This window comes from Mizuhopecten yessoensis, unplaced genomic scaffold (genome assembly GCF_002113885.1).
Source record: "Mizuhopecten yessoensis strain PY_sf001 unplaced genomic scaffold, ASM211388v2 scaffold9503, whole genome shotgun sequence".
Classification (NCBI taxonomy): domain Eukaryota; kingdom Metazoa; phylum Mollusca; class Bivalvia; order Pectinida; family Pectinidae; genus Mizuhopecten; species Mizuhopecten yessoensis.
Window position 1 is genome coordinate 766,381 of NW_018408080.1, and position 10,321 is coordinate 776,701.

A 10,321-nucleotide genomic window follows, 5' to 3' on the forward strand; every position below is an offset into this window, starting at 1 on the left:
TGTGCTCTCACCTAGTATCCTCTTAACCCAGAAGCAAGAAGATTCTTCGTCTGCGCTTGCTAAGGATTTGGGCTTGAAGGAAATGTATACGGCCCAATGGAAGCAAGTACAAATTATATCAGACATGTTTTGGAAACGTTGGAGATCCCAGTTTCTACAAACGCTACAAACCAGGCGAAAGTGGCAAACGGGACAATGCAATCTGCAATTGAATGACTTGGTCCTTCTGAAGGATGTTAATGTGGCAAGATGCAATTGGCCTGTTGGTGTCATCTCTAGACTGTTTCCTAGCAGTGATGGAAAGTTGCGAAAATGTGAAGTTCGAGTTGGACACTGCGATGGTGTGCCATCAGTGTATACGCGACCGGTTACGTTACGTGATGTTATTGTCAGAGGACAAGTGAACGCAATAACTTGTTATGATGAGAACAGTAGTTAAGCAAGACATCAGACGGGGAGTGTTCTGTCTTCTCTCAGAGATTAATGTCTTTATCGATTAGTTTCACCTTCTCTTGTCGTATATAAATGTATCGACTACTTTGGGGCTCCTCGTGGTCTGACTGGGAAAAACAAATATGGCAGCGCCCTACATGTAGGCATGCTACATATTCTTATTTACAACCTTTTGGTTAAACTGTGCTAGTTCACACTTTGTAAGTATTTCTTCAAATTATAATGATGCTTAGTTTATTATTTGCAGTAACAATTTATGTATTTTCTGCATAATCCAGTTAGAAATAGGGATAATATACGTCGCCATAATTGGCAAAGCCTAACTTAGCTTGAAGTGTTGAATAATTCACCATACATATAAATGTACCTTTCCAGTTCTCGGTGAGGACTTTAGGACTATTTGTTTTGTATTGTCTAGATAAGCCCTTATGCTACAGAATGGTTTACCTGGTTTCTTGTTAGTTATTTACATAGTATCGTATATGTTTATTAGATAGAAGCTTTTGGAAGATAAATATGATGATTTCGATAAGATGGGATATGTTCGGTGATGTGTGAATCGGGTAGATTCATGTACAGAAATTGTATGCGAGATTATTATATAATTACAGTATAGGCTTTCTTGATATGTGTACATGTTTATACAGAGATAGAAGACTGTTTGGTAAGATTTGTTTATGATTTGTTGTAGCATTTCACCGCTTCATGTCCATGTGGGGTCTGTACCAGACAACGTTAACTGCTTTTGTCATCTGTACCAGATACATGTTGACTTTCGGAGTAAATGGACAAATTGGTGACACTATCTGCGATTGTGGTTCATATGTCAATCGTGCGACAGAATATAAACAGTGAATCAAATGCAAATTCAAAACTCCATACGTTTAGCTTCATGCTAAATACATGTGTAGTTCTGATTTTATTTTATAAATGTTTCAATTTTTAGATAAAATTATTATGTTTTGAAGAGTACAGTTTCTGTTTTGTTCTTGTGAACTACAGTCTGTAACCACTGGTAACCAAACCTGGACCACTTCGTTCTGGTTTCAACTTATACAAAACATATTCTAATTATATTCTAAGCCAATAGTTCCAAAATTATGGTATTTGAAATGTCTTCCGTCTAATAATGACAATGAAAGAGAAGTGTCAATATAAAATTGTATTTGTTAAAAAGTCAGCACACACATACAATACTACAAACAGGTGGTATACATGTGCATTTCGTAAATCATTTCAGTTGGTGTTTACATATCAACACCAAAATGAAATTGACAGATTTCCATCATCCTTTGATATTTACAATATAATGCAAATTCGTTAGTTTTTAAAACACTTATATTTAAAAGTACAACAATCATATTTTTGTTTTAGCATACGATACAAGAGAAAAGGAACACTATAAGTGTTGGAAACAGGAAACGATAATCTTCTTCTGTATAAAAATAAGTTTATTTCTCCGATGTTTTCCCCTTCAACACAATTCTTTATAGTAAATGTTTTGACTTTTTTGTGAGAATTTATCATAATTAATATCCATTTAGATCGAGCACTTTTATTTCACCAATAACAACTATTTTCTATGGTAGCTGTGAAAACAAAACAATTTAATTGGAGACGTCTAAATTCATCAATGCGTTTTATCAAGATTGAGAAAAGAAAAATAAACTAATACATAAAAAATACGTTTCTAGATATGATGAAATGTGTTTTCCTTATCTTAACCCAACATTCAAAACCATATTACTCATGTTGATTCTGCATATATACTAATGAATAGGAAAGTGAAACACTCGTCATAGTATTGTTATATAGTTAACCAAACAATACAAAATATTATCTAGGTCAGTCACTGTATCCTATCAATATGATGGTACGACTACACCTCGGTTGCTGATTTCCCTTTCCACAGTAATACGTGTTATATAACTGTACAAAAGCCTAGATTATCCGATTTATTTATGTGACAATACACAAAACCTGAGCATTTTGCTTAAGTAATAAAAATAAGCATAAACTGTTCCACTTCTCACTTCAACATCTAACGTTTCTGACAAATTCGCCATATTCTGGTCTTTAGTCACTGTATGTTAACACTGAATCTGGCAAGTATGCAGTTAATTACACCGCGACCTACAAAAATTTATATTATATCATATTTATAATATATCATATTGTAAGATTAAAATAAGCATTACATGCATATCTCAAATTATATTGCAAAACTGATAATATTTATTTCATTTTCAAGTTATGTTAACAAGAGTCATAGATGGCCTGTAGCACTCACCTGGACTGTTCTAAAAAACTATCATAGATGACTTTGAAGTCAAGTTAATGATTTATATGATCCAATCCGCGGTAGACTATATTCTGTTTTATATCCCTTGTTACTACTAGACTTACATACCCAGGATTCGTTATTTAAGGCCTCTTTAATATAGTTCGAAATTGAAATATTTTGACCTATGTGACATTTAAAAATTACCACCATAACCTAAATGAGAAAACACCTGTCAATTATCATCTAAGACAAGATATGGAAACAGGTTGGAAATTCGAATTTGTCGTTACTACTTTTTACACAATAGAGGATGTACATAAAACCCCTAAGCTTATTGATTTAAAACTTTATTAATATTTGGAATGCTTTTCACTTATAATGAATGTTCGACCCTGACCATCGCTTAGATAAAATATCATAACATAGAATATATTCCTTGCTGTTCTACATACTCTATCCAAGTATCATGACTCTAAACCGTGCGGTTCTTTACAGGAATGTTGTTTGATTATTGAAACACGTCTGCAGCCTCATTTACAGGGGGAACACTTTCAACAGAGGATCCTTTCTATAGCTTCTGATCATTCATCATATCTCTTAGTAGTTCAGTTCTAAATAAGAACCTGTTTAGAAAGACAGTTAATACACGGACGGATGGACGCAGAGAACGGACATTATACAATACCGTAACTCACAGACACTAAATGTCATTTGAGCTAAATCGGTGTAATTTAACATGATTGAGTAAAGTATCAAGTATGTATGGTCTTGTTTTGTTTGAAAAGTCGTATTAATTGTAAACGAATTTACCATACAACTTGATTTAGTTATATAGTTACAGAACTATTTCCTGTAATCATGCAATATCTTGACCTTCTGGATCAGGTATTTTACAACATTATCTTACAACAAAATATTATACTTGTCAATCGCTTTACATTTATAAACCCCATCGAATATAAGTCTTACACTCATAAACAGAAACATAGGTGCATAGGTATATGATAACTACTGTTATATTTTGATTATGACGACACAATTATTACACTAAATCTCGATGCTTTAGGCATTTGATAATTTTATATCAGGCGAGAACATTTGAAAACTAATGGGCTACAATATTTATGCGATTCTAACCAGCAAATCAAGTTACCATAGAAAACATGTATTTCAGTATGGACATCTGGATTTGTTTTTATCTTTGCCTTACTTTGTTAGGAACCCTTCAGTCGCATGCTCTGTATTTCGTCTAATAGAACGAGACACAATTAAGAAAACAATTCTTTACCAAAACCACTGAAATATGATCAGGAATGATTGTGTTTGATACGCAACATAAATGTGTAGAGAGTTATATTTATATATTGACTAAAGGCGTTTTAAGTCAATGTCCACAAGGGAGAGGAAAGTTGATACAGGAAAAGGAGTTCCGAATGATTGTGCTAACCTCCTTCGAGCTGCCTTAACGTTACGGGGAGAAGGGAATGTGTTGCATTTAATTTAATTTGAGTGTATTCATAATGTTTGAATCCCTGTCTAATAAAAAGTAGATTTTTTTTCTATTTTATTACCATATCCGCTGTGCCTGCATGAAAGTGCGATTTCTTTTCAATTTTTCTTTTCCATTGTTTTACGTTTCCTGTCCTTTATCACTCTTAACAAATCGTCAGTCTTTAAAGTCTATATATACAAGTTCATATACACTCACGTATAAGTAAATGTATTGAGTTACTTTCACAAGTATCGGTATAATAGATAGGCCTACACACGTGTTAATAAATGTATGGAGTTTCCTATACAAGAATCAGTATTTTAGACATTTGTTCATACACACAGGTAAACGCTAATGCGCTAAGGTTCTGTCACAGACTTGGGTGGGTATCCGCTTACGTTACAAAATCGCACATCGACACCATGACCACCATGACCTTTCCCCGGTCTCCTCCTCGTCCCCAACACAGTATGCCATGGCGGTCGAGTACCAGTCCATTTTGCACAGTTTCATTGCCTTCACAATCCTGATAACGGTTGCTTGGTCCCGGGAAGTGTTGATCCAAAGCTTGATCAGCGTCTCCACCCTACGTTTAACACTGGGCTGATCCACTTCGCACTTCTCTATGTCAGGCACAGAGAGCCCAAGCGCCAGAAACAGGTTGAAGTAATCCTTGCCTATGTTGTCTACAATTCCCCCTATTTCACTGACGAGCAGGGGTCTGTTGAGTCTATCCTCGTTAGATTCCATATCGTCTGCAATAATATACAACAGACTTTTAAGTTTCCTTAAGATATACTTGCAATGAGTCTAAAGGTTTAAACAAGTAGACCATCCTTTCACAGACTTCAATTTAGTATAGTCCTACTATACTCACGTTAAATTTAGTTATCTTATTTCTTCTACAATTTTCAAAAACTTGACAGCTGGAGACCATCCTTTCACAGACTGCAATCTAGTATAGTGCTTCTAAACTCGCGTTAAATTTAGTTATCTTATTTCTTATACACTTTTCGAAAACTTGACAGCTGGACTTACTAACTCGATAAACCGTGCTAAGTGAACTATATTTGTATATATGAATATCACAACAACGTTCATTTGTATTTATTTTCTTGACAAAGAAAAACATGTTTAGGAAAACTCGCAATATAAGCTTCCATACAGCTACTGTTTGTGCACGAAACAAACCTATTGTACATAATTTCATTTAGTCTGTACTTTGTCTCTGTTGCTATTAACTTAATATGCACCTTTTACATTTGTATCTTTATCATTCTTTATATATAACCTGGGGTGGTACATTGTTATTCGTATTAACATGGAATGACATAATTCCTGTAATAACCAGCATTTTATATACTATTGAGTGAAAAAATCCCACAAGTTCATTCGTCTACACTTTTTGTGATTCATTATTACCTAGAATGACACATTCCAAACCAGTTGCTACGGACACGCCGAGAGTGTCCGTAGCAATGTCGACCTTCGACATTGCCATTGCGATGTTACGAAACGTTTGATTCGGGTAGGCGTATGTCCACTTCAGAAACATCCTGGTTATCTGAGTGACAATTGCCAGACCCCTTGCCTGGTGCTCTATGTTCGAGATCTCTGGTAGGGACAGGCCAAGCTCGATGAACAGTTGCTCACATTCGGACGCATTGATTATGTACGACAGACGACCAAGCTCTTGGGGCGTCGGCCTTCTGTCAAGACAGGTTGCCTCTGGTGCAAAAAAAGACCCTATTATTAATCATATACTGTATTTTCCTCTTTTTAAATGTGTTTCTCGGAATGACATGCAATCCCATCTATCATTAGCTATACAAGAATTGAAAATGTCGTCTATCCATAATTATTTGGCTAGTAAATTCGGTATGTAAATTTTACTAAAGATCAGCGTTAATAGGAAAAATCATTGCATTGCTTTGTATAACTAAGCGTTTAAAAGCATATACTTGCCGTCACTGGATCCTAATCCATGTAAATTTGCGGTAAACTGTAAAGCAAAAGGTATCAAACAATCACAATCATGCAACACTACTCATGTTATTACTACAGTCATAAGACATCCACGAATATGGTATGTTTAAATTAAGGCGTTCATAAACCTCCACATGTCTGCGTAACATAAAAGTTGAAAGTTTGATCCCTCTTGTATCATATTATATGATGATACAATGTCTTGCATGTGCAGTCGCAATATGTAGAAGGTGATATTTACGGATTCTGATATATTACTGGGTGATTGCCACCTTCTCGTGAGTTATTACTTCGCTACATAAATCAAGTTTTACCTGTGTTATGCCCCAAAACAACAGGTCTGATTTCTTCAGTCGGTGTTTTCCTCGACATCCCCCTCCTTTACATGACATGCCTCCTTCTGCGTGAATGACACTGTAGAGCTCTACAGGAGTGTCGTACGGACTAAGATGGAAGTTACAGTGCAGTTTGTGTGTGAACTGAAAGTGTTGCTGGCTACTCATCTGCAAAGTCTCCTTCAAAATCTGCTCTAGAGTGGTTCTAACAAGTTGTCCAGAGTTTGGAGGAAGTTTGGATTCTGAAGGACTGAACAATGTTACTGCAATTGTAGACCGCTCCCAATGCATCGACACGATCATCCTGCAAAGATCGTTCACCTCGAAACAGCCAAATCCCCTGAAAAGACAGGTTGTATCTTCTGTCGTCAGCAGATTTCTCCTTAGATCGTCTCCTACGTGTGTTGCTAATAGTGATGCTGATCTGTAAGTCTTCATGATTGCGGCAAAAACTCTGTGGAACAGCTCTTCTGGTACAAAGACATCATGGAATATGAGACATAAGGTTTTTGAGACAGCAAGTTTTTTCAGCTTGAGGTAATTGACGCATGTGATCATACCATCGGTGTTTTGTAGCTCCATAAGTTTGCTGGGAATGGAATACGTCTCACTGAAACGTGCATTTCCTGTACTGGATTCCGAAATCAGTATCCGTACCATCAGTCCAAACTTTTCCATCAGAGCCAGGAGAATTGGCTTATGGGGCAGGAACTCCTCATTTTTTTTATAGGCTGAGTAGGGCATCTATCAAGGTCTGAGTCAACTCGCCCTTTGTCTTGTACAGCTCTAAGTCTCGCGACAGCACGATGTTGTCTTTTGGAAGAAACTTATCGTCTGTAATCAGGAGACTGAAGCAGTCAGCAAGCCACTGGGGGTCGTTGATGACGTGGTCAAACTCCCGAAAATATATCACAGACCGCGTGCAATGGAGGTATCTAGACAGAAGTTATATCATGATTAAGAAACACATATTACAGCAGAAAGGTTTAGTTTAGATTAATATGATTTAAATTCATATTAACAGAATATTATCAATGCTATTGTTGTCACTAAAAACACACGACTGAGTTCTTTTAGTAATAAGCAATAACAAATTTTCATAAGATTCTCTTTTCTTTATATTAATTTTGGGAAGGAAGCTCTCACGATGTAAGCATACAAACAATTTGTCCGGAAAACACCCAAAAACAAATCTGTGTTAAACAGTGAATACTGGACAATGCTTCCATGAAAACACCATTGGATCCTTTAAAGTTATAATCTTACAATATTTCAATAAATTTAAGTATTTATCTATGTAACGAAAATGTATATAATACTCACTCTAGCGCCAGCACGACCTCATCAACATCCTCCAGTGGGGCTATGGACGTTTCGTTCATTTCAATCACCTCCGCCAATGTCAGTATCTTAGTCCCACTTTCCCGTGCTTTTAGTAAATCCATCTCGAGCTTTAACCATCTGGTAGGTAGTTTTCTCCCCCATTGATCCTGATGTTCGGCTAATTCTATGATAGTTTCTCGTAATTGATTCAAGTTTGCATCATCAATGCGGGAAGGTGATGGCGGAAATGGATTTTGGACTTCTGTCCTGGGAACATAAAGCAATGGCAGCTGGGCTGGTTCCGTACCTTGACTATTATCAAGTGTACAGAATCTGACAAACTTGGGTGATGAAAGTTCGGGGAATTTGGAAATGCTTGACTGTATAGCCTGTACCTGTCTGTCATAGTCCTGGTATGATAATTAAAAGATAATACTTTAAACATGACATGAGCTATCAATGATATATACTATGCCAAAATCCAATTTCGTTAAAGAAATAAAATACATAAATATAACAATATTTTAACGACAGTACTGATATGAAGTAATATTTCTTATTTGGCTGATATCTATTTTTCTGATAATAGTAAATTATTAAAAAGCATACTCAAATGACTTGTTTTTACTGTCATAGCAAAATACAATATATACGCTTCTATACAGAGTAAAGTTAAGTAAAAACTGTAATCACATCACAATTACCTTGATACATTTAAAACAAAATAAACAGTTACATGATATAAAAGCATGACGTTGCATAGCACAGATTAATCATCATATAAAATATTGCTAAAGCAGTTATGTCATAAAATATAAAAAGGCAAAGCCTTAAAATAGCGTAGCTTTTGTTGATCTCTGATATTTACTAATTCAGAATGAGACAATTGATTTCAGAAAGAGATAAGATCAACTGTATTTAAAGTCGGCTAGTCGAGGAATAACAATAAAACATAAGCTCTAATGAAACTTATGACCGACATAACAATAAGGGGAGACCGGACCCCATTTTTCGGTCATCTGAGCTTTAGCTCAAGCTACCTATTGCTATCCGTCTTCGTCCGTCGTCGTGGGTCGTGGGTCGTCCGTTAACATTTTACATTTGCAACGTTAGCTGAAATACTGTCGGGAGGATTTAATTTATGTTTCCTGTGAATGGTACTGACATCTGCCTGACCAAGTGTTTTATTTTTCGGGTCGCTCAGAATACCAATATGGTTGCCAATGTCTCCATTTTGAAAAAAAAATATTCAAACTTTAAGTCAAGTTTAAAGGGACGAATTAACTGAAAACGTGTCGGAATGAACGACACATGGTCCTGACAAAGTGTTGTTATTTCTCGTGTCCATCATAAATCCAATATGGCCACCAATGCCTCCATGTTGAAAAAGACTATATACTAGGTCAAGGTCACCGTTATTATTTATAGAAAAGTTTTAAACAGTGAGATACATTTTCTGTGGCGGAGGGCATTCATGTGTTACACACTTCTCTAGATTTACTTAAACTTGGTAGTGATAACTGACTGATGGACTTCGCACTGGTGAAATACATTTTTTTTTGTATGACAAAAAATGCACCATTCTCCTTTGACATCATTATTTCAACAACAACAGCAACATACTGTAGGTATCATGTGACCGTTAAGGCCCATGGACCTATTGTTATTCAAGTCCGCTCTGGGTAGTATGGTAGAACTTACGTTTTGAACATTATGTAACCTTTCCTGTCGGAAGATCGGATGGCCAAACGAGCCCCGCCATGGAAAAGGTTCGGACAGGCATTCGGGTAAGTTCGGCTCCCATTAGAATCAGCTTAATCATGGCGTCATAAAGCATGCAGCGTCAGATATTACCGACAATTTTACGACTTTTTATGTGTGACATTTGCCGAACCTGTCATGGTATCATTAACCGAACCTTTCCGGACCCAAATTGATATTTCAATCAATTCTTATCGTACAGCATTATGGTAGTAAGTGCGTGGCTTGCCTTTATGTAAATCATTTCAAGCTGGCAGTGTGTTAAACGTTTGACCGTAACAAAGTTTCATTTCCGTTTAAAGAAAGTTCGCATAACAAGAAGCGAGATCATGATTTTTTTATACCCTCTCAAAAGTCATTTCTCCTGTTTAGTAATTTTGCATTAGAGTTTTTCTCGCAATTTTTTCGTGTGAATGCCCATCAAACTTACATTCTAAGATCCTTTAAGATGTAAATATTAGCTCAAAACAAAAATATCAGGGATGGCCGAACTTGCCCCATTCTGCCGTAGGTAGATTCTTTGTATCATAGATGATTGGTAAAAATGTATTCACAATATATTTTTGGCATCAATTACCCCATGATATTCCAGTCAAAGCTTAAGCAGATATTCGTTTTTTTGTGCGTAACGTATATGATGGGTCGGCTTGCGCAGTGGATATTCACCAAGATAGCCGGATTCAATCC

General features: G+C 36.1%; 1 protein-coding gene across 1 annotated transcript; it reads right to left on the reverse strand.

Moving 5' to 3' along the window:
* Nucleotides 1-1,600: 1,600 nt before the first annotated feature.
* Nucleotides 1,601-7,386, reverse strand: LOC110458242. The gene is made up of 4 exons (XM_021509854.1): nt 6,530-7,386; nt 6,195-6,231; nt 5,652-5,957; nt 1,601-4,984 (listed from the first exon to the last, which is right to left on the reverse strand). Exons 1-4 carry the CDS (start codon nt 7,292-7,294, stop codon nt 4,629-4,631), a joined length of 1,464 nt encoding a protein of 487 aa, XP_021365529.1. The 5' UTR covers nt 7,295-7,386; the 3' UTR covers nt 1,601-4,628.
* Nucleotides 7,387-10,321: the final 2,935 nt, after the last annotated feature.